This window comes from Topomyia yanbarensis, chromosome 3 (genome assembly GCF_030247195.1).
Source record: "Topomyia yanbarensis strain Yona2022 chromosome 3, ASM3024719v1, whole genome shotgun sequence".
Lineage (NCBI taxonomy): Eukaryota > Metazoa > Arthropoda > Insecta > Diptera > Culicidae > Topomyia > Topomyia yanbarensis.
In genome coordinates, this window is record NC_080672.1 from 313,323,856 (window position 1) to 313,348,865 (window position 25,010).

Genomic DNA, 25,010 nt, shown 5'->3' on the forward strand with positions numbered 1-25,010 from the left:
CACAGTAGCTACGAACGTGTCCGTTCCCAACACATTTGTTCTAACCGTAATTATTGCTTATTCTGACCTATTCTACCGGTTTACCCGACAATGCACTGGGCCCGAGAACCCGGCGAAGAGGGTTCGAGTTACTATACGACACGATCATATGGCTTCTCGTGGTTCACTTCGAACTAATCGGCTGGCTGGGAATAAGTCGACGAAATTTAGTTCAAACTGCGATTGGTGCTCTATGTTAGCTGGTGACAAGGTGTGACATATAAATGATGGGTGGGTGCTAAACAGAAACAATGACCATAAAGCAAACCGGTGCCCATCAGTTATTCGGAAGACGTTCGGCTGGGTAGCATGTGAGTGGTGTCTGATGCGTACGTTTATAGGGAACATGCAAAGTTTGTTCTATTTTTCCAGTGGTTTCGCCGGAGGACGATAAAGAATGTGGAGAAATAAGTATGAATGGTTTGTAAACCGACAATGTTGGGGAGCTTATACTTGCAAATGTTTTTTGTTTTGTGCAACGGTCTGTTTTGGGCAGATGTATTCACCGGGCGACTGTTTAGTGAACTTTTGACTTCGGGCGTGGACACAGTAATGTGTGACAGTTAATCGATCGTTTTACAGTGAAAACTAATGGTGATGTGTAGTGAAAACATCAAAATCGATACAGTAATCTTTTAAATGAGCTTATTCTCAGTTATATTACTTGCTAGTGCCAGTCGTAGGAAGGAATATGATCAATTTTGTGGATAATTTTCTGATATTGCTGCACAATTTGAACGTGTTTTGCAGAATCAGTATGGATAACGTGAACGAATCCTATCGCAAGACGAGCTCGCTAACGCGCGTTTGGGTGCAACGATTCATCGCCAAGGTAAGTGTGTCTTAGTGAGTGAGTAATTAATGTTTTTCAGATGTCAGCATTACATCAATAAACAACAACACGGTACTAGTCATGACTAGATTCATTTTAATAAAATTTTCAGGTCAATATTACAATTGTGACAAATATTTGCCGAAGTATTATATTTAATGAACATTTGTCGAATTTCTAGCGAGTTTTTGTAGAGCTAGGTTAACAGGTTTCGTCTAAACAATCAGCCAATCCCCCTAAATGCGAGCAAATCACGAAACAGTGTACTAGTATTTGGGGTAGTACGGGGGTATGTTCAAATCTATTTCATGCTAGTTTGCGTCGAAATTAGACATACACTATTTGTACTACCACGACTACTGCAGCACCGATTCAAACTCTGGGTAGTTGGCTGCTTAAAGCAAGCTACAATGTTTTCAAAATATTTCCTAAAAATTAAAAATTCGAATTTTTACTTGGTTTATATTGAATAGAATAAATATAAATTGATTGTTCTCACCGATAGGACTCATTTCCTGCCATCCAATAAACGGACGAAGCGAACGAGGCACAGACAGCGATACAAAGACAGACTGTTACATAAAAGTACAAAGACACAAAGTGTTGGACGGCTATTGATCGACGCACCGCCTGCACTGGCAGAACTAAACTGAACTGATTTTTATTTGATGCCTTTTATAACGTACCGTAAACCGGGATGACATTGATCAATTTTTGAAGTGATCATCACATATTTTTAAACACAACACAAGTTTAGTATGTAAACATGTACTGATGTATGAAGAACAAGATTGGATGGTTCTGAAATTGTTGGCTTACCACTATTTTTGGAAAAAATATTTCAATTCGAAGTTCGTTTTTCTATTTCTGGGTGACATTGATAGTCTGAATGTTTACTCACATTAAGTTCTTGATGTAAAACATTCAAATGTTTGTTTAAACTAATTCTGAAAAGATACCCAATGAATAGCTGTTAATTGGTATTGTACAAAGTATTTCCATATACTGTAAAATTTAAGTAAACAAAATTCGTATAATTCAAGTTCAACTAGAATAAAAGAATCTAAAAAAATTAACTGTTCAATTTGTTTTATTTGAGTGGTTTATCAATTATCAAAGACTTTCTTCCATTTTAATACGCTAGAGTATAGAATACAAAAAATTTAAGCTAGAAATAGTTTAAAATAATTGGGAACTAGTTTCACAATTTTTTTTTTAAATAAGCAAGCTTTTTAAAAATCAATTTGGCACATCCGACTCCAAGGAAAAATAAAAACTCGCTCGGAATTTATTACTCTTGCTAAGATTTATTTGTTGTATAAAAATATACACGAAGCTACGCAAAAATAAACTAAAATAAAATTAAAAAATCGAACAATGCACTCAAAAAGTTTATCTAATTAGTATCTTTTCAGTTTAGAGTACAATTCATTTCAAATTTAAATTATTCGGTAGACTATTCTGGTTAAATAAGCGTTCTAATAAAAAAGTTCTGAGTAATCAAAGTCGCCCCGACGACCAAAGTCTCCCCGGTTTACAGTATATAAAGCATAGGTGAGGATGCCCGACCAGAAACACAACAAAAAGATATCAAAACTATATCTCGCACTGTCACTTGTTATAATTTTACTGTTATTTAACTAGTACCGAGACAAGATTTATGGCACAGATTACTACGAAAATTGCATTCTGTTATAATTGTGTTATTGCACACAAATTACACTCTGCCGCAACATAGATTTTATATTTACTGTCTAAAGAGTTAGATTACTAATACAATCTTAGCCAGATACCAGTTTACTGAGTTTCAGGTATATTAAATTAAATTTTAACAGCATCTAAACATTTTTTTACAGAACGTTTGTCATGCTCCAAAGCCTTTAAGGGGGTACATACAAAGTTGTGGCGAAAAAGTGAGCTATGTTCGAGGTTGTTTTAAAGTGTTTTATGCAAATTTTATTTGAAAAAGCGAAAAACAGTTTGTTGGTAGCACTATCAAAGATAGAAAAAACTTGAATTGATCTAAAAAAAAATTCAAGGTTGTCGGAGTTATGGCCCATCCCCCCGAAGCGTGTTTTAGGCAGGGGTTTGCGGTGAACGCTCTCCAAGCCGAACCGCTCAACTGAAATATAAAAACTAAAAGGAATATTGAAGAAAAATGTATTTTGTTGTACTTGAACGTATCGGTTTCCCAATGAATTTTTTTTTCTTAATTTTCTTAAAAAATACATGTTGACCAAAAAATTGAGCTTTGTGCTGTTAAAAGTTTGAATGTAAATACAAAAAATTCAAAAAAATATGAAGATCGAATGAATAATTTTTGAGATATCACGTTCACCACGACGGTATTTTTAAAAAACTTCATTCCGAGATAATTGCGTTTAAAGCTAATTTCATTCGTGGAAGCAGCGATGCCACATGTTTTTGTGAAATGTCTGTATCAGAATATATAAAATGTCTGTAAAAGTCTGTAGATGGTTGTGTAAATCCTATTTACACTAGGTTATTACTTTAAAAGTAGCTTGAAATTAGAAAACTATTGTGAAGGAATCGCTCGAATTCGGATACAATTGTTCTAGTACAATTTTGTTAAACACTGTTACTCTTTTAAAAGTCTGTAGATTTCTGATTACGTCTGTAGGAGACCATCAAAAGTCTGTAAAATACAGACATATCTGTAAATCTGGCATCGCTGCGTGGAGGGACCAGCGCGCTGCAAATCGCTGTAATTTAAAATCTGGATCTGATCAGATCTGGATGAAATTTCGCACAGATATTTTCAAAAGGGATCATCCATAAATGACGTAGCATTTTTTAGAGATTTTTAACCCCTCCCTCCCCCATCGTAGCATTTCGTCACAAAACTCTCAATACCCCCCCCCCCCCCTGATAATTACGTACCTTGACGGTAACTCTCCCCCCCCCTTGTCCCGCAAAAATAAAAAAAAAATAAAAAATGATGTTAGTTAGATGAAACGGCTAAGGTTGTCGTGACATCAGGTCAACCCCTATTTCCCTTAAAAGAAGCTACGTAGCATGACATGACCCCCTACCCCCCTGTCGTTACACATCATCACAAAATGCAAAACTCCCCCCTCCCCCATATAATGCTACGTCATTTATGGATGGTCCCAAAGTATGTACTTTCAGAATATTCAATAAAATTTTTGTATATCCAACTTTGTATATAGCCCCTTAAGCTTGAGCTTGAAGCATTGGCGTGCGCACTCATTTCATTTTTTGTTTTGACTAAAATTTATAAACTTTGTATTGCAAATGATTAATGCTGTCGGTAAAGGCATATATGGCTATTCCTGGAGGTATTACATGGAAAGCGATAACAAGTGAAATTTTGAACTTTCTTCTAAAACTTAACAGTAATATTATCTTAGAAACACTTTTGGAATTGTATAGATGTTATTTGTTTTGATTACAACTTATTGTAGCACTATCTTTTTTCATTTAAACGACATTAAATTAGTTAAGGATTACTAAGTAGGAAAGTTATAAAATTTTTAGTCATGAAAAGATTTGGAATGTACAGATAGGATGGTAAAGAGGGATGACTCTGCTGTTGCCATGAGACATGTTGGTAAATTTGAGCAACTTCGTAGTAACTCTAGCTCGACTCCTACCAGCAGAAGATAAAAGATTAGTCCGAAAGATTAACGCATGTTTCTAATGACCCTACCACTAATTTTCTGATCTGTATATTGTAAATCTTTACTCTCACTTTAGTACTATGGTTCTAAATTTTCATAAATTTCCCTACTAAGTAATCTCTAATTTAATGCCGTTAAAACGAAAAAAGAAAATATGAAAGAACTCTTCATAATACGAATGAGGAATATGAAAATAGGATTTTGGGGCGAATCTTTGAAAATGCGGGTTTATTCAGTTTATAGTTTTTGTGTTAATTTGTTATATTTTTATTTGAATTTCATTTGCAGAAAAAAAATATTGCTTCTGAAACTTCTGAAAAGATTCCGGTGAATACTTTAGGAAACTGAAGAAAATATTAATAAACATAGTTTAATATTGAATATCAAAAAATATATATTTGAATTTCTTCTTTCATGAAAAGCATGAGCATATATAATTCCGCCTTTAGGACAAAACGTTTCGAGCAACGACCAACAAGAGATTGCCTGATCATAACGCAACAGCAAGTGCATAAGGCGATCAGTGCAACAGGCACACGACTATCGAATAACACACGGATAACTGGTTCGATGTGGAGTGCCAACGAGCATCAGATGAGAAAAATCAAACTTGGAACTTATTGCTCGCACTGGCTATATGTTGGAACAATGTAGTGAGCTGAGAGCCGCCGAAAAAGAAAATCATGGTAGGGGTTATAAGGCTTGAGTATTATGAACTAGCCTGTTAGAGTCAGTGTAAAATGATATTCAGGAGTTGAAAAATGGCATAAATGGTTGGATGGCCTCATACGGCTTATCTACAGGATCGACTGTGACAATTATCGTGACATAACGCGCCTCAATATAATTCTTTTAATTTACTCTTCCGTGTTCTGTTTAGCAAACAACGCCCATTGACCGAATACCTTTTCAGTGATTACCACAGCGTACTACGAGAAGACAAACGACGGACCATTGCCTTATGACAATACTACTTCCGGGTTTTTCAGATTAAAAGATAAATTGAAGCACGGTGATGTACTCGAAAAGTCGATACGATACAGCGTACGAAGAAACGAAACCAAAATCACATGCTTCTTGGCTTCATGAAAGACTTCGGAATTGGCATCGATCATAGATCAGTTGAAGATGACTAAATATAAATTCTTCCAAACTACTACTAAACATTAACTACTAAATACTAAGATGAAGAAAAGAAAATGGAAAATGGCCCTGAAGCATGAACAACGACATGTGCGGATAATACACGCATGCTTACGTTGTAAGTTTTATTAATTTTTTTTCCTACAGAAAGACGATTTTATATTTTCTACTTGATTCTCGGAGTTGCTCAGAAGTTTTTCAGAATTTTTTGTTTGTCTTCATTTTTCTTATAAATCTATTACCGATTCTCCCAATACTATGGATAGATTCTTTTAAAAAATTGAAAAAAAATTTTTTTTTGGTGAAGATCTGGGCGTACAGTGGAAATAATATATATTAAAAATAATAGAAATCCATTGACCGATAGCAAAGACTATCCAGATTTTTTAATGCACTATAACTTACATCATCTTCATTCGACAAATATGTCATAAATTTTTCAAATGCACGCCTACGTCAAAACTTATTACAGATTCTGAAAGTAGACAAAATTTTACGACAGATTCAAGTCTGAAAATCTAAAAGATCTGAATCTGAACAAATTCAATAAATGCATCTAAAAGCATGATGTGTCAAATTTGAATTTAAACAGCTACCGGAATAGAAGCTTTATGTTACCAAAGATCACACAGATGTTTCCAACAAGTACAAAATTATTGTTGCATACAAGCTTGCTGGAAAAAGTGTATGATCTGCCAGTAAATTTACAGTTATGGCCGTAAGACTCCGATTTTCATCACAACCAACAATATGGATCGAGATATACATGAACAATTGCTCGAAAAGCGTCCAGTGGTTAATTGGGTCTCACTGGGGCTCTCTCAAGTTTTTGGCAGATATGGCGAATAACCACTACAGCACAGAGAACAGACATCCATGATCGAACAAATATATTTAAAAAATGTGTGTAAACATTTGAACTAATATACGATAAACACTAGCACCGCCACATCAACCTATCCCAACTATCCGTCAAATCCATTCCGGAAGCGGTTCGAAATTTTGAATGGATTCAGTATGGAATCTTGCTCAAAGAAAACAACCGATTCCAACTCTATCTGTTGATGCATTTGAGCTGGAATTCATGCTGGAAGTCCGAACCGGCTCCGGACTAGTTTGATTGGGTAGAGGAAAAACCGCTGTCAATTCTGTCGAGTAGCGCATCTGGTTTGGATATCCTAACCACCTTCGAAACCGTTAGAGATTTTACACAAGTTTAATGCTGAAGATGGACGTCTGTTCTCTGTGTATAGTAAGAATGCGACAGTAGGTTGATAAAATCTGGGGTGCATAACATCGAAAGTTTATATTACGAATTATATAGGATTGAAAAATGATCAATTTCATAAATTTCAAAAAATCATATTGCGCTAAAAACCACGAGAATTTTTTTTTCGAGGATGTTGAACATGTTTAATGTTAATTTTAAAGTCTTATTAAAATGGATGATAATAAGATACTGAAATACTTTGGTTGCCTTTTTTGGAAAACAGTTTCTAGGTTTACGAAATAAATGAAACAAATTAAATTTCAATAACAAAATAAAATATTTGTTTTACAAACGAATCTATACCAGAAATCAAACCAAAAACGAAAGCTTTACATAACTGAAAGTTTTCAAGCAGTTAGCCCCCACCCCCTTAATGGAAAAGGCTGCGCACGCCTATGGCGTGAACTGTGGCTTATGCAACTACCTTTGGTTGTAACTCGGACGCGTAGAGAATCAATAGATGATAATACTAGAGAGTAGTAAATCAACCTTCAATGGACAACACCTGGAAATACCAAGATATTTAAAAAAATCATTTTTTGTCCATTCACGGTATAGAATTAACAGTTACTTATTCGGTCTTCGTTTTTTTATAAGTGACAAATTAACTGATGTGCCGACAAATGGTTTGGCTCATGCAGAAATTAAAATCTCTGGTCACTCAATAAACAATGCGTTGATCCCGAAAGCGGGGTTGCCACATTAACAGATTTTTCGGTAATGTCACAGCTTTACAGCGCCAAATCGTTAGTTGGGGGCTCGTTGGATGGAGTGTTCGTTAGTTGGGTGATTGCTAATTAGGTAGATAACCCTTTCATATTCATGTTGCTTATAAACAACAACGTTTTTAAACAGCTATAACTTTTGATTTAGGCAAACTTTCGCTCAAAAGAACAAGTAAGGCTAACAAATGTGACTAACGGGTGTTCAATAAATAATAAGAATGATATCAATACCTTTCTGTAATTAACGTAAAGAATGTAATTTTTTTTCTCTCGAAGAAAATCGCTCTCTGGGCTCCTTCGAAATGGGTGGCATGTTTCTTTTCGCTCGGGTGCTGTCAGTTCAATCGAAGATGGCACAGCAAGCACTCCCCGAGCGTGTTGTACGGTTTTACGAAACGCATGGTCATCGTGGAAAAAGTTTACGGTAGACATCTTTCGAGACGAAAAGTGCCCCTGAGTACAGTTTACTGGATCCTTGCATCCTTGAGCGTGGAGCGGAAGCCCGGTAGCGGTTGTCCGGCGAAGATAATGATGAAGAAGAAGATGAAGGAAGCATTAAAAAAGCTGTTCGACATCAAGGACGGAACGAGTTTTCGTGATGCCGGCCTAAAATATCATAATCGTGACACTATTTAAGTTGATTTACATTACATTGAATCAGCAAACATTGGTCACGCACCCAGGGCAGATTCTTACGTGCAAGTTCTGTGATCAACCACTACACCACGGAAAATCTTGCTCGGAGGCTGCTAAAGCAAGTCCATCTGCTACGACCAAGGCCAATACACAGCCGTCGTATGATGAACCACAACCGGTTGTTAAACTAACAACTGCGGACTGCGCATTAACAAACACTAACTCAACAACGATCGGGCTCAGTACCACTAAACCAACTACCGTTATGAAACAGCGAAATTACAATAATTACACTAAATGCTTCCACACCAACAACCAACACAACCAAAAATGAATCAGATTCCAATGAAGACCGATCTACAACAGCGACCTGTAAGCACAAAAAAAAACAAATAAGAACATCCTACCGTGAGCAACCGTGAATGCAGTACCGATGACGACATGGACGTGAACGAAAACGCGAGCGAAAGCGAATTGAATGGCCATCTAGTTGCAGTGGACAACGCAGCTGTTTCACCGTCAAGGAAGAGGATCACAAAACGCAGGACACGATTGACAGGCATAGTGAAAATGAACATTTATTTTTTACATATTGTAAAAATTAAAAAAAAGAACTACGGCTCAGTTATGCTAACGCATTGAGCCGTGTCAAATATACAAAAGAAAAAAAAACAATGGGATCAGTTGAATTGCAGTTGCAGTTGTGTGCTTGCTGAAAACTCTGCTCAATTCTTAATTCTTGAATTTTTTTTCGTTAAACACTTCACTTAAGAATTATAAAATCATTATTTTTATTTCCAATATTTTCAGTTTAGTGATTTGAGAGATATCGTAAGCACGATATCTCTCGAATCACTAAACTGAAATATTGACATAAAAGTCATTGGTTAATTGCATTCTTGAGTGCAAGCAACTACAAACTTTTTATAGTGAAAGTCATCATTAGTTTGTGGAAATTTTACATTATAATATGCACAACTTTATCCTGAAAAGTTAGTTTGATAAAGTTTTTTTCTGGTTAGTAAAAGTGACAAAAATTTCCAAACTTTCACGATCCGCAACATATCTAACCACTTAAGGAAGTGCTTCACCTAATTCTAATTTTACCAACTAGAGCCTATACAAAGTAGCTAGTCATAGCAAATAAGCAAATCGTTTTCATAGCATTTGCATGGCCCGGTACCTCACAAAACCCACTTTACTGCTTTTAGCAATGACGGAAAAAACACACATTGAATCGATTAAATTGTCTATAATTTCCACCTTAAAATTGCGTGATCGCCGCCAGTTAAAACAGCAAAGCGAACACTGGGTGGGATAGTCGGTTTGGTAGCCCTCTTCTTCAAAGTAATTAGAAAGGGTCCGTTTCGGTTGAGTTGAACTGGACAGCCATTCACTCCTCATACGTGTGCTGGGATATCCATACTTCACACCGAGACGTACTTTTTTAATTATCAATCTTTGCGATCGCGAATTGTTTGCCGGTTTTCGGCAACCGCAGCGGAGAACGCGAAAACCCGAAAGACTGGCATCGGAGTCGGAGCTATGGATCAACATAATTTTCACCTGTTCAACATGATATGCAACTAATGAGCGAGTATGCTGGATCTTTATCTAGATTTCTGTGCTCTCGTTGCAATTGGAGAAAAGTGCGAAAACAGACAAATGCATGATTACGAAAGTTTCGTGCATTCGCCCAAATGTTCAACACGGCGGCACGAGCCAAGCGGCGGGCGTCTTTACTCCTGGCTGGGGCCATGAGCGCTGGAAATAAAGGTAAATTGGCGAACTGGAGATCCGTACACTTATGATTGAATTGAGCACAATAGGCGGGGTAGGAAATTTTGCCGACTGCGTTCGGTGTACTGATCCGGCATGAAGGTTTCTTCCGCATTGATCGGTACAAGATGTACGTACAAGACTTTTTTTGTGTCTAGTTGAAATTTTCAACATCGAAGTTTTTAGTTCGTGGAAACTAATGGGCTAAGTTTACAAAACGTTGTAAGATGTTCTTATTTTCACTTAAGTGAAGGTACAATTAAGGATAAAAAAATGGAGAGAGTTGGCCATGTTACTAATCAGCTTCACAATAGTATCTTAGACACCGTCTAGATTTTGTAATATTTCCCTTAAAATTTTCTGAAGTTTTGATAAAGTTCACTATTTTAATCTAAAAAGAGAAAATGTCATGATTCGGATATTTGTATTCTGATTTGTTGCATAGGTTTTTATTTTTTTAAATGTCCTCTTTTTAACCATCGTATAAACAACGAAAGAGTTAATCAATCGTTTTAATTCTCCCAATTTTTAGTGGGATTTACCCAGAACACGGTTTTTCGTCAAAACGTCAGAATTTTGTGGATTTTTTCCTTTTGTCTGATTGTTGCGATTGTTCCTTCACAGTGGGATAATGTTAAAATACTAAAAAGAATTAGCGCCCGTAATTGCTACTCCGTTATTGACCAGAACCAAATTAGGTTGCAAAATGTTCATTGGAACAACATGCTTGGGAATAACATGAACATGATGCCACATTGTACACATTGTTCTGATTCCTGCATGCTGATCAATATCGACGCCGGCCACGCCCGAATGTAGATCTTCTGGGAAAGGAAGGAATGTTAGTCCGATACACTGCCCATGTAAGCATAAGAGTCCCATATGGATTTTTGTCGAAAATGAGATATCTGTTGGATTGTATTCTTTATCACCACTGATTCATAATGCACAAATAAGATTACCAGGTTTCTTCTGAAAATATCGAAAAAAATAGCAAAACATGGTTGTCCCATCCATAAGGCTCAATGAAAAATGTAAATCTTGAACAGCAATTTTCTCGGCTTGCTGTTTTTCAATATGGGACTCTTATGCATATATGTGCAGTACATGTTGCTACTAGAGACCGAGGAATCCTCTGCATCTCCACATGTATCACGGGAAGGGGAAGGTTGTTAGTAAATGTGTCAATAGCGTTATCATGTCATAATTTCTCTGGGCAGCCGGCTGCCGAGAATTTGGGAAATTTATCTTTTGTTGTATTAATACTATTAGCAAAATAAGCAGCTTGAACTTCGGATAGCCGGCTATAAGGAGCACTGCCTATATTTTTAATAATATTCAATCACGCGACGAATTTGTTCGTGGTTTCTATCGTGTCGGTGCTGATTTTACCCGCGGAAGATTATACAGAAGGTTCATCAGACTCTTACATAGATGTCGCGGAGTTAGTGGTTTGGAAGGGAATAGGGTCTAGGATTGGCTATAAGCAAGCGATGCGACTTGCAAAGCATAGCCCGTTAGGTTGTAATTTAGTTTGTCTTCGAGAACACAATCGCTCGAAAAAGAAGATCTTGTTTAGTTTTTGGTTCTTTACAAACTCTGGGCAGCCGGCCACCGAGAGTATCCCACGTTTACCAAACAAAAGCAATTCCAACCCCACACAGCCGACGTTGGGAGTATTGCCTAGAAAAGCTTAATCTTATGGGCCGGATCACTATTTATTGCGACATTATTTAGACTAATTTCGCTATTCCTTCTCTACGATACTGTTACCAATAACGTAATTTGAAATTAAATTCACCAAAACAGATGCGGCGAACCCTCAGTACGCATCGACCCGCGATCATTGACACCAGTCAAATCAAAGTCCCATTGGAGCCAATCCCCGAACAACCATTCATCTTTACGGCATTGTCTTCCCGGCCAGAACCGCTCGTACCCCCTCACTCTGCCACCACCGGCAGAAGGCCGACAGCACCCAGTCGTCGCCTGTCCAAGGACCAAACGTCATCAATAAACCCAGAGTCGCGTGGGGGCATGAAATAGAATTGAACGCTAACCAATGAATACGACAGAAAGACACTTATTCTTCGTGCTGACATAACTGAAGGTAATTGCCAACCGGTCCCCGATCCCTCTCGCGAATTGTCAATTCTCAAACCTTATATATGATTGAAGTCATCATTCCACTCAAATAAGGCCATGTGTTTTCCCTAAGCACATTGAATGTTCTGTGGATCAGTTCCCGCGTTGGTAAAACAAACCCTGAACAAACATAGAAATTATTTGCTCAGTGCAAAGAAAAGTTGGCCGACCGGCGGATCACATCAACGAACACCCAAAATTTACATGCGAAAAAATATCTGCAGTCCCGAATATAAAAGAATCATAACCTCTACTCATTTGCAATAACATAAGAAAGCAAAAAAAACAGTTGAATATCCAAGGCAGCTCATTTTCAAAGATAGCACCGCCGATGAAACACCCAATAAAAAATAGGTGACAAGGGATGCGGACGAAATTAGCTGAGCACCGACCGGCTGGTTTACCACCTATTTTTCGGGCGAATAATTTTGGGGCGACACCTGGTAGTCGCTAGTCGCTGGCGGAACACCAATTATTTGAATATGCCAATTTTTCTTATCGCTGTATTTTTTCACTTTTCGGATCGAATTTTTTCTGAAACCCCCTTTTCACTATTTTTAGAATGTACACTGTGTTTCAAGATGTTTTCTGTGCACTTTTATTGTCCTTGCATCGGGAATCGACGGCCCGTAATGCAAGGAAAAGATTTTCTTTTTTCATTTGCCGGAATTAGATTTTCCCAAACTGTCACCACTCGCGTCAGACGAAAATCTGTCGAAAAATGCTTTTATAAGCCACTTTACTTTGCATCATCGTTAAATTGCACCGTTATTCACACTTTCGACAACCGGAAGGCAGTAAAACTGTGCCGAAAATTATGAAAATTAACCGACGCGAAGGGAGCTCTACAAGAGTCAACCGCTCGCGACGAAGATACACACTCGAATCCAATGAATTTTCATCAGAATATTTTGAAAACTCAATCAGCTCATTCTTAGTCCTAGTCTTAGACTACTCTAAATTCGAACCAAATCGCACAAATCTACTTACATGACCAACATGTTCGTAGTTGGTATGGGACTTTTCAATCAATTACATAGATAAAGCGCACGAAGTTGCATTTTCACCGCTAGGTGGAATTGTATAGATCAGAAAAATTACGGCAAGCAAAAATACGAAAGAATTTTTTTCGGTGTATAACATTTTCGAAGACTGCTAATCAATCCAGCTTTCTTTGGAAAGTTTATTAAAGTTTTAATGAAGTCATGTTTGAGTAAGTTTTGCGTGGGGTCTAACAGCACATGGCGATGAATCAGTAGTCGATTCTCGCGAACTTTATTTTTTTACGAAATATATAATGCTTCAGTTTAATTGAATATTACGTTTGAAAGTATTTTAGTAAATGGTACGAGGAATCCTTTGACTACAAAATTTAATCTCCATATTTTACCACATTGTATTTTTGTTTTCTGACAAAGTGAGTGAAAAAGCATATATGTAATAAAATGTAACTGATGAGACTTGAAAGCGGTAGGAACATCGTAATATCGTGGAAAAATTGTTCACAAATTTGTGAATACAGTGCAATGAATTCTGGCACAATCTGTTTTTTTTTCGTTGTGAAAACAAAAATCACCAATTTTCCTTGCAATCGGCTGCAATTCATCTTAGCACCTTCGTTCATTCAACCCATGTGAACACATTAGTTAGAGCTATCATCTGTCTGCTATCTGAATAGCACATTAGCTTACATGGTAGGATGAATAAGGGATAACTATTTAAAGAACGGATTTGGTCGGACAAGTTCAGTTGTCTGTTGAACGGCAGGTGGAGCAGATCACTGCGCTGTGTTTTCACAGTCAGTGTAGCTGAGTTAGAAGTCCGTTACGCTGACTGTGGATGTACGCTACTCAGTTCCGTCCAACACGCGACTGAACTTATCCGTTCAAACACTTCCTTTTGGGTTGTGCTCGTTTCCAGCACACTTTTATGTACAATCTCTAACAAAATTATTCGTATACAAAATCGCTTGTACATTCGAGCTTCATTTGCAACAACAGTTGCGATTGACATAGTGTCGTGGTGCTAGTTGTCTCTTTCGCTCTAGCCATCATCATCAGCGTTTACTCATTTTGCTTTGTGCGCTTGGGTTCAATGTTTGAGGCGAATGTGTAGGTAGGTATATCTAATTTGTTAGCAGGGTTACCATATTCATAGATTTTTCTGTAATGTCACAGATTTTTTCACAATTTTTGATCACAGTTTTGCACAGATAGCGGATTTTTGGCATTTTGATGAAAATTTCACAGATTTTTGTAAATATTATGATTTTTCACAAATTTGTCGGAAATTTATTACAGATTTTTTTTCCTGTTTCAGTTTATCACAGATGGTTAAATGATACTTTTGATCGAAACACAGATTTCAATGTGGCATCCCTGTTTGTTAGCGGTTGCATGCGTAACTTGCATGATAGCAATCTGTGCTTTCGTTGCGCAAAGACGAAAATTTTCTTAGCAAACAAATTTACGCGGATCAAAGAAAGCACAACGAAAGTTGATTATTTACGTTCGATCAATTCATTGATTATTTTTCACTTCACGTTATTCATTTCCACTCAGCCTATCCTATTTTGATTCTGCTAATAGGTACATACTACAAAGCCTATATATGAATGAATACACTTCCACTCGAAAAACCTTTGCAAAAACGTCCATATATAAAATTGTTTTCGATTCTGGTATATTTATAGTTTCGATACTGCATTCGAAACATTTGTATGAGTACTTTACTGCCCATAAAAGCATACGAGTCCCATATTGAAAAACAGTAAGCTGAGAAAAACGCTGTTCAAGATTTACATTTTCATTGAGCCTTATGGATGGGACAAACATGTTTTGGTATTGTTTTCGATATTTTCTAAACAAACCTGGTAATTTTAATTGTGATTCATTGGTGATACAGAATACAATCCAACAGATAACTCATTTTCGACAAAAATCCATATGGGACTCTTATGCTTTTATGGGCAGTTTAGGAAAGTTATAAAAATGGCAAAATTTAACTAGAAAGCTTAGTCTATACATGAAATTATATTGTTCTTCACCGGCCGGGTTTTTTACCACATATAATCGAAAAGTTTTTACAATTTTTAAAAGCTAATCTTCTGCTATAAAGATTTAGTTCTAGATATTAGTTCGGTCACAGTTTTAAGTCTTCTTCCTTCAGATCTTCTCAAATAAGTTTAATCGGATTCGATGACCTACTACAAATGAAATGACCTACACAATGCCTTGATTGAAGAATTTAGATGTTATTCACGGAGCAGTACTAATAATTCGTTTGTATGTCTATGTTATGGGCCATTTTTCCGCTTTTCCATTGTTTTGGTTTAGCCTTTGAGATTTCTAGCACTGTTGTTGTCCTATGCTGATTTGAGCGATTCTCTGAGTCCTGCCACTATCCCATGTGTTATCAAAAACATCGCGAAGCATCAAGTTCTAAATAATCTTAATCGATATAATATCCGAAGAGAGTGGAAAGAGTTATAAGAAATGTCTCATCACACTGTTAGGTGGCTTAAAAGCGTTTTTATTGTTGGCTAAACTTGAAATGATCAACAACGGCACATAGTTTAGTGGTCCTAGGATTGTTACAATCTTCTGCGAATCTCGAATCGAAACCATTTCTATATGAATGCTTGTATGCATAACGTGATCCCTAATTTCGAGTATTTATTGAGACTTTGCTGTAGGTATATAAGTATTTGGGCATTGTAAAAAAACACTCAGTTTTGAATTCTCAAAGTCCTCCTCCCTTTCGTATTGTTAATGTAATAGTAAACTCAGATGCCAATTTACTCATTATTTGGACAATTTTAGACCCCCGCCCAGTTCGCTTGAAGCTTTTGAAATGGGTACTATAGGAAAATATGGAGGAAAAGTATATTAAATGCTATAACCTTCAAAATAAAATTACAATTTATAAATTACAATTTATATCTTTTTTAAAGGAAATAATCTTAGTATGTGAATGGAGATAGCTTCGTTTCTCGAAAAATACTGGAAAGTGGGTGCTGGGTTATTTGGTCCCCAAAATCCTCTATTTTTAAAAAAAATTCTGCCCCATGGTGCAAATCATACATATTTTGCAGTTGTTCTAGTATGAAAAAATCTCAGAAATCGAAAGAAACCTTTTTCCAAATACGAGAAGTTGGGATTATGGGCCTTTTGTCATTTTTATTAAATTTTATCGCATTCTCGTGCATATATCTCTATTACTCTGCAATCAATTTTTAAAAAATTTACCTTTTTGTACGTGTTCCAAAATAGATTCGTTACCAGTCAAATTCAAAAACATATTTTTTTGACAATAACTGCAAACCACATTTTTTTCATTAAATGCCCTAATACCCCAACTTCCCGTATTTTTCCAGAAGCGGAACTTTTCTCATGTGATTCCTAAACGTATTTTAAACTAGAAGCAGTAAGTTAAATAATAATTTATTGTTAAATGGAGCTGATATGTGCAATTTAAAGATAAAAATGTAGAATCGAGACTAAATTTCGAATAATTTGATATTTCTGAATATTACTGGTAACGAATTTATTTTTATATTGTTCCTAAGGATTTTTCACGTTCAACAAGCTACATTTTTTAAAAAAAAATGATTGAAGAATAATAGAGATATATGATATGCACGAGTAAATGACAAAATGTAATATGGATGACAAAAGGCCCTATAACGCCAGCTTCTCGTATTCCGACAAAGGTCGCAAAGGTTTCGTTTAATTTCTGAGATTTTTTAACATGTGAAAATCTGCAAAATATGTACGATTTGTACCGTGGAACAGACAAATTTTTGAAAATGGGGGATTTTGGGGACAAAATGACCCAGTACCTCATTTTCCCGTATTTGGCGAGAAACAAAAATATCTCCATGTTAAAAATTTATTTTTCATCCGATTATCGTAAAATTTAGAGATACGTACTTGAAATTAAATAAATATTTTCAAGAGAATTACAAGACATTGCACAGTGGTCCAGAATGCAAATTTAACAGGAATTTTGAGATTTTACTAAAACTAAACAACTTAGCCTTATTAAGTCTTTGGAGAAGTTTTCGTAGTTTTTGAGCCCTCTCTTTTTGTTAAAACAACAATTAGGGTGGTTCTAATTTTACCAAGATCAAAAAATTAACTTTTTAATCATTCTAGCTAGAGTCAAACGACCTTCAGCAAAGTTTTAGAACGACAAATTTTGGAAAAGTTTGCTGAACACATGTAAGCTCTATCTGTCATACTTTTTATTTTACAACAAATTTAAAGTCGGAGCTTAGGGTGTTTTTTCGAAATACAGTTTTATTCCAATAACTTTTGCTGTATTCATTTAAAAGTGAAGTAGTTTCTCAGACAACTTTAAGATTGTTTCAAGGCGAATAATTTGTTTCATGGCACCATATATCTAGCTATTTCCGTTGAAAAGTTATGAGCACTTTTTCGCCAAAAATGGGGTTGTTTCGAATAACAATATCACTCATTTGGGGCAAATAAAAGATAATTCTTTTTGAGCTATAAATAAGGCCATGATTAGAGTTATAATTGAGCCAAAAATAGCGAACCCGATATTTTTTTAAATTTCATAAAATTGACTTTAAAACTCTCATTTTGAAATAATAAATGCTTATATCTTCTGAACATAAAAGCTAGAGTTTTGATGTATTAGAAGAATAGTTTTGATGTATTAGAAGAATAGTTATATTAAAAATTTGGTTTTTCAAGAATTGACTCTTTGTAATATTTTTAAGTTACTTTCACAGTGAACAATATAAAAAATGTAGGTTCGTTTTCATGATCAAATATTGCACTTTACAATACTTTTCTATTATTTTAAATAGTGGGTAAAGTGGTTCTAAATTTTTTAAAATCAGAAAATTAACTTTTAATGGTTCGAGATAGAGTTTCGCTGTCTTCCAGAAAATTGAAGAAAATGAAATTTTAAAAAACTTTGACTAAGACACTGAAATTCTATGTCGCGTACTTTTCTTTTTACAAGAAATTTACCAAAAAAATTTATGGTGTTTCTTAAAAAATAGTTTTCTTTGTATAACTTTTGCAGTTTTGATTTTTCATTAAAATCACTTTAGAAATACTTTCAGATATTTTCAAGGAGAACAATTTGTCTTAATATATTGAACCTCTAGCTTCGCTCGTTAGAAAGTTATATATACTTTTTACTAAAAATAAATTATTTTTTGAGTAAATATTGCAAGTGTTATGAATAGATCAATAACAAGTTTTCCGAAATTTTAACAATTATATTTCCAGCAGGCGTTGTTAAATTTTTCCTACAATTGTACATATTTGTTAGGTGTATTTTTAATAATTGAGGTTAGGTTTATCAGCTCACGTTTAGTATTCAACGCTCTCGCTTATCCTGATTTCGATTTGCAGGAGTAGCTCCTTATTTTTATCAGCAATACTAGTTTTAATTTAGATTTAGTTTAATTTAGCTACTAGGTTTAAATCTTTAGAAATAGTTACCTGATACTTCAACGAGTTTGATTTAGTATTAGTTATCAAGCTCGTGAAAATAATCTTCAACTCAATCCTATATTATTAAATTTATTAAAAGATTATTAAATTTATTAAAAGATTATTAAATTTATTAAAAGATTAAATTTATAATAATAAAGTAATTACCGTTGGTAGAAATTCACATTAGCTTTAAGAGTAGTTTCAAGTAGAAAAATAATTAAATTTTAGATAGCTTTAAATTTGATACTCCTTTGTTGTAGAATGAAGAATAATTCAGCAGTCAATCAGTCACAATCCTCTTGTTGGCCTCGGGTGTGTCCGTAACGCTGACAAAGAATGAGAAGCTTTCCCCAAAGGGTGTAATAGCAAGATATAAAAAAAATATCGTATTTGGCATTTTTGGTGATCTTTACTACAAAGCATGCCATTTTATATGAAAGCAACAGTATTTAATGTTCAGTGCCCGATTCGAAGATAATTCTATTTGAAAAAGTTATATTTTTTATATAAAAGTTCATATAACTTTAAAATGAAAAAAGTTAAGCAGTTGGTGTTTTAAAGCAAATTATGCGCTCTAAAATAATCTTCAAGTTGTCCAAAGGGTACTGTAGCGTAAAATAACTTCAAAATTTATAGAAATAAAACCGTTTTTTTAAGGAACACCCTAAAGCTTACATTTGAATTTCTCGTGCAATGAAAAATATAAAAGCTAGAGCTTGCATTTCTTCAGCAAATTTGTCTAAAATGTGTTGCTCTACAACTTGGTCTAAGACAGTAAACCGTTAAAATTTTCTATTTTAGATATTGCGAAATTTAGAATCACCCTAGCATCGGTTTAAACCAAAAGAAGGACCTGGGAAAGTAAATCAACTTTGCCAAATATTATGTAAGGCTAACTCATTTAATTTTAGCAAAAAGTTAAAATTCCTGCTAAATTCGCATTCTGGACCACTGTGCATTGTTTTCTAAGGTTTTGTCACTTGTGGAGCCACTGTGCGTCGTGATGATCAACAATTATTTGACGTATCGCAACAAGAACACCATATTCAAGCTCATTTGAAGCTCTTTTGACGTTGACTGTTTGACGAATTGTGCTCGTAAACATTATAAAATCTTTCGTATATAGCAGCGAACAATTGATTTGCCTAATGAAACCGTTTCGTAATAAACCAACGAAAGTCGTTTCGAGGTTTTTACGAAAAAATCGTAATACAAAATAAATGTTTTTCAATAGAAGTACGAATAATTCATCATGTATATGTAAAACTTCGAAATTTGAACACGTTGTTGAAGCGTATATCTTTGTATGGTGAAATTCCAATGGAAACTGAAGCCTTTAAAATTAATATGTCAAATACACCAAAAGCTCTAAAAGAATTCTTTACATTGCAAAAGAAATTGCTCGATGTCACTCTCTTGTGAATAATACATTCTGATTAAGTTCCCCAATTAAGTGTATGTGCATCCAATGATAGGTATATATCGACGTTCATGTGCTCATTTTCCCGTTGAACTTATGATTAACAGCTTCCTCTCATTCTCCGGGCCACTCGTTCAATGGGCAGACAAATTCCCCTGTCAACGCGTTTGTTGTTGCGTTAGGTTGATAGATGGATGGAGGGCACTCTCAGCTGGATTCGCTATTATCTGTACACAGGTACTACATGCAGCGCCCGCAACCGTGTGTGGATAGTGTGTTGTTATACAAAACGGCCGATCAAAACAAAGCCCATGGAAAGCATAATCAGCTGCCAGCAGGTAGTTCGAGTCTACCGTTCGATCGGTGGGCGGCACCCCGCGAATAGAAGCAGTAAGGGGGTTCATCGGTACCGTTTGGCTCGATTCATTCGTTTCATCAGTGTTCAACCTGCCGCAGCAACATCAACATCATCGAGCGTGTTTTGGACGTTGAAAAATTCGCTGTCGCAACCGTACGGTGCAAGTTTTCCGCGCTCTGATCGTGTTCTGTCCGGTTCTGATGCTCGCGCGTTATCACCGGTTGGATGGGGAATGAAAATTCGAAAAGTGATATGTTCGAAGGTTCTCGCGTTTGGCCTGGTAAAGTATCTATTCGTGGTGTGTGATTTTGTATGTGTAACGAAAAGTTTAGTGAATAATACATACGCCAAAGAGATCCACGAAGAGTTGCCGTTATCGCTTTTAGGTGGTCTCTCGGTTGGGGCAACAAAAAGAGATGCCGAAAGATGTAACACACAGGAAGCTTCAATTGGTGGAAGCAAGATTTGAATGAATAGTAGGAAAGCTTTTTAAATTTCGCGATCGATGCAGTCGATCCGATTTAATTAAATTGCCAGCAACAACAGTAGACGGGATTGGTTCAATGTAATTTGTTCCTGCTTCGATTGGTTTCGATGTGTATCGCGTTGAGCAGAAAAGCGTGACCCTGACGAGAAGTAATTTGTAAATTCGTGTAAAATTCAAGTATTAAAAAGGAAACAAGTAGGTTTACGTGTATATAGCTGATTGTTCCTACGTGTTGACTAGTGAAATGTGAAGCCTAATGAATTTGTGCAATACTAATGTTGAACGTGATTTCGTGCGAATAAAATACCTCATTGGTAATAGTGCACTTGGCTGGCGGTTTCTGATGGATATATAGGTTATGATAAGTGTGCTACGGATTGTTCCCGCTTCAGCCGTTTCCTGTCGAGATGTGGTGATAATTCGGAAATAGAAGATACCTTAGGCCCGCAACTCAACCGCGGTGCAACTGTTATAGCTAGCTTCAAAGTGTGCTGTGTGATAAAGTGAAGTGAAAGAGAGCGAAAAAATAGAAGCGTAAAAATGGCAATTTACGCTGATTGTATTGTATTGGAAAATAATTAGCAGCTCAGTGAATAGAAGCTAGGCACGCCGTTGAAGGAAAAGCGCCATAGTAAAAATAAAGTGGTGTACGCATCATTGCTTTCGCGAGGCCGTGTGTTTTTGTTTCTGGAACGCACCCATACTGTTCGGACGAAAACACATTTGGACATTCGTCACCCCCAGCTGGGCATTGGAGAATTAGAAGCGGAGCCTACCGGTCTGCACGATGGCTTACGTCGTTTGGCGGGTGCTGGTGAAGCAGTACTCCAAGGTACGCCTAGGGGTACAGCGCAATTCGCAGCTGGAGGATGATGTAAGTTTGGAACACTGTTTGGTAGTCACGGTTTATATTCTCATAATAAGTGTTACAATCGGCCTTGCTCCGTTGTCCTATTGTCTTGGTTACCTATTGCTCTCGGATATCACTTTTGCGAGCAATCGTCTGTGAAATTGGCAGTAGCACTCTGTCATAAGCGAATATATCTTTGTCTATTTACGCAAATTTTCATACAGGAATTGCGGGAAAAATGAACAGGGAGTTAAATCAAATCAATATTTTTTAAATTCAGAATGAATTTTAAAGAAACTTGACCTGTTAAGTATTCAATGGATATTGAACCCAATTCTTTTGTTAAAAATACCATTCATGTATACCGCTGATGTTGAATTCGGTATGTAGAATATAAGGCCTTTTGGAGTAAAATTGGACTGAGTACAGTGTTACATAATAGTAATTGAAACTATTGTAGATATTTCGGCACCGGTGGTTGAATGGTAAGCGTGATCGCCACTCATTCCAGTTGATCTGGGTTCAATCCCAACCGAGGTCGTTGAGATTTTTCTGAGGTGAAAAAATCTGTGGTCACGTCTTCCTTCGGAAGGGAAGTAAAGCCGTTGGTCCCCGGTCCATGAGTTTGATGGATCGATATCTACACCGAGCAAAATTTACATTGAATTTCCATAAAAACGTCTTATGACTTTCAGACATAAGGATTTTAAATAGATTTTATAAATCTGTCTTATGATTTGGAGGGGAAATTTTCCAAATCCATCTCTTATTATTTTCATAAGACAGTCTTATGAAATTTATGAAAATGTCCGAATGAACGCCATAAGTGCCCATTTACGAAAATTGCTGACATTTATAAGTAGAAAACATAGTAGAAATAACGATTTCCATAGAACAGTCTTATGAAATTCATTACAATGTTCGAATGAATGCCATAAGTTTTTTATTTATGGATATTATTGTGCATTTATATAAAAAAAAGAACATGGCTGACATTTCTCGAGCATTTTTAGTAGACAAAAAATCAACAGTAAAAATCAACCTTGAGAGGATATTAGGTTTTACACCAACCGGCATAACCCCACAAAATGAGCCGGATGAACTTCGTTTAACAATTCTCGGTGGTTTGTTTACATGGGAGTTACGTGAGTTTGAATGTAACAGATGGCCACCCGTTGCACTCCAACTCACGTAACTGACAAAGTAAACAAATCACTGACAATTGTCAAACATGAACGTCATTCCTCATGAGTTCATTCGTGTGGTCATCTTGTAGAACTCAATTCGGGACAAATTAACCGCCAAGTATAGATCCCTTCAGAAGATTGAAGAGAAAACTCTCATTAAATATTAAAATTTGTACATAATGAGCAACGCTTCGTCAATATTTCTTGGGAAACTGGGCTTAGACAACTGGGAAACTGGACTTGACAACTGAATGATAATGATTGTTGCTTCTCAAATGATTTTGATTATTATAAAATACGCGTCAGACACTAATTATATGCACAACTTATTTCATTTCAAATAATCGGATATCTTCTGTAAAAATCATAACCATGTAAACAGATTTAATGCTCACAGTAATTTATTTAATAACATAAAAACAATTTAAAATTGTTGCAATTTGACTGAACATCTCACTTCTTTTGTTTCAAACAGCGGTAATCAAAAAGTGCTGAAACTATTAACTCCTGGTTGGCCGTCCAGGCCAGTACTGAATTCATAAGAAACAATTATGAACTTTTCACAAAAGTGACGTTTATGAAAAACAAAACACAATTTTATAGAATCAATAACAGATCTCATATGGGTTTCATGAGAAAAACTTATGAAATTCTTAAAGGCATATATTGGAGCGAAGTCATAAGACTTTTTTATGAAATACATTATTTGTACGTCTATGGAGTGCATGAATAAAGATCAATGAATTCATAAGCCTGCCTATGACATTCTAAAACGTTAAATGACATCGTCAGAAGGTTGGTTCACATGCCGAGACTTATGAAATTCTCAGATGCTTTTTGCTCAGTGTAGTCCAGATAGTGGAGTCACCTCTCTGGCGTCGGTAAAGAAGATATAAAATCCAACTTCTATACTTACTAACAAATATTCGCCTCCTCCCGTGGTACTTGTGCAGTGCGCAGTAATACATACTGCCTCTAGCAAAAGCAAGTGTCGGACTAACATTCCTTCCCTTTCCTTCTACGCTTTTAGGGGGAGGGGGTACGACAAATTGGGACATGTTGTGACATATGGGGGAGGGGGAGTAAGCTAGAACGTCACGTAACAAGTTTTTACAGAAGAAATTTTTTTTTGAAGATAGAGAAATTTGTGACAATTTGGGGAGGGGGGAGTCAATTTTGGACAATTTTTGCGTTACATAATTTATGAATGGTCCCCAAGACACAGTTAGGTTAATTTAGAAACATGTTTTTGGGTTACAGTTTATGATATTGTACTTCAGTATAAATAGAACGGTGGAAAATTCATTATTTTCGTCTATGACAGTTACCAGAAGGTGTTCATTTTACCACCCACAAATGTTCATTTTACCCACACATTATTAACCTGTTTCATGTTGTGAAATCAAGAATAATGTTTGAAAAAATGTGTTCGAAATATTATCACCGATTGTGCATAAAACATGTCCAATAGAGTGGGACATGGTTATATGAAAAAAATAAAAGTTGGCTCCGAGTAACTTTTTGGGTCCCATTTAGCTCCCAGAACAACTCTGCAAATGTTTAGCTCGATCGGTGAAACTATATTTTTGCGCCCACTGTTTAAAGTTTACATGGGATTTCGTATAGGAAAATTGTCTTTTGCAAATTAATTCTTCCAAGAGTCGCCCGTTATCTCCTAAAAATAAGTAGATGTCTGATTTTTATAGGAAATTTCTCAAGGAAACAAAGTCTAGAAGACGGCAAAACGATCTGATGATTGTGAAAAAAGTTATTAAGCAAAAACCGATGGATGCTCTGAAGATTGATGAAAATTTTACTTTTCATAGCATCACTGCTTTTGACGTTCTAATTATGTAAAAAAAATTAACTTTCTCTTATTATGTACAAAAGAAGCCTCAATTTATCCCTCAAAACCTTGCGAAGTGTCCAAATAGTAAAGATAAACGATCTAGACATATTAAGAGAGGATTAAAACAAAATTGCGTATAATTGGACAACCAA

At 35.9% G+C, this 25,010-nt stretch overlaps 1 protein-coding gene across 6 annotated transcripts in view; it reads left to right on the forward strand.

The window, feature by feature from the left end:
• The first annotated feature begins 246 nt into the window (after positions 1-246).
• LOC131691395 (uncharacterized) overlaps positions 247-25,010 on the forward strand; it is a 956,846-nt gene continuing 932,082 nt past the window's right edge. For 3 of the 6 annotated variants that reach the window (XM_058977758.1, XM_058977757.1, XM_058977756.1), the window contains exon 1: positions 249-871. In XM_058977758.1, the coding sequence (XP_058833741.1) occupies positions 731-871 (141 nt within the window). In that variant the 5' untranslated portion in view covers positions 249-730. Of the gene's footprint in view, positions 872-20,577; positions 21,847-25,010 lie in introns of those variants that run through there. The other 3 variants (XM_058977753.1, XM_058977754.1, XM_058977755.1) reach the window with 3 other exon arrangements.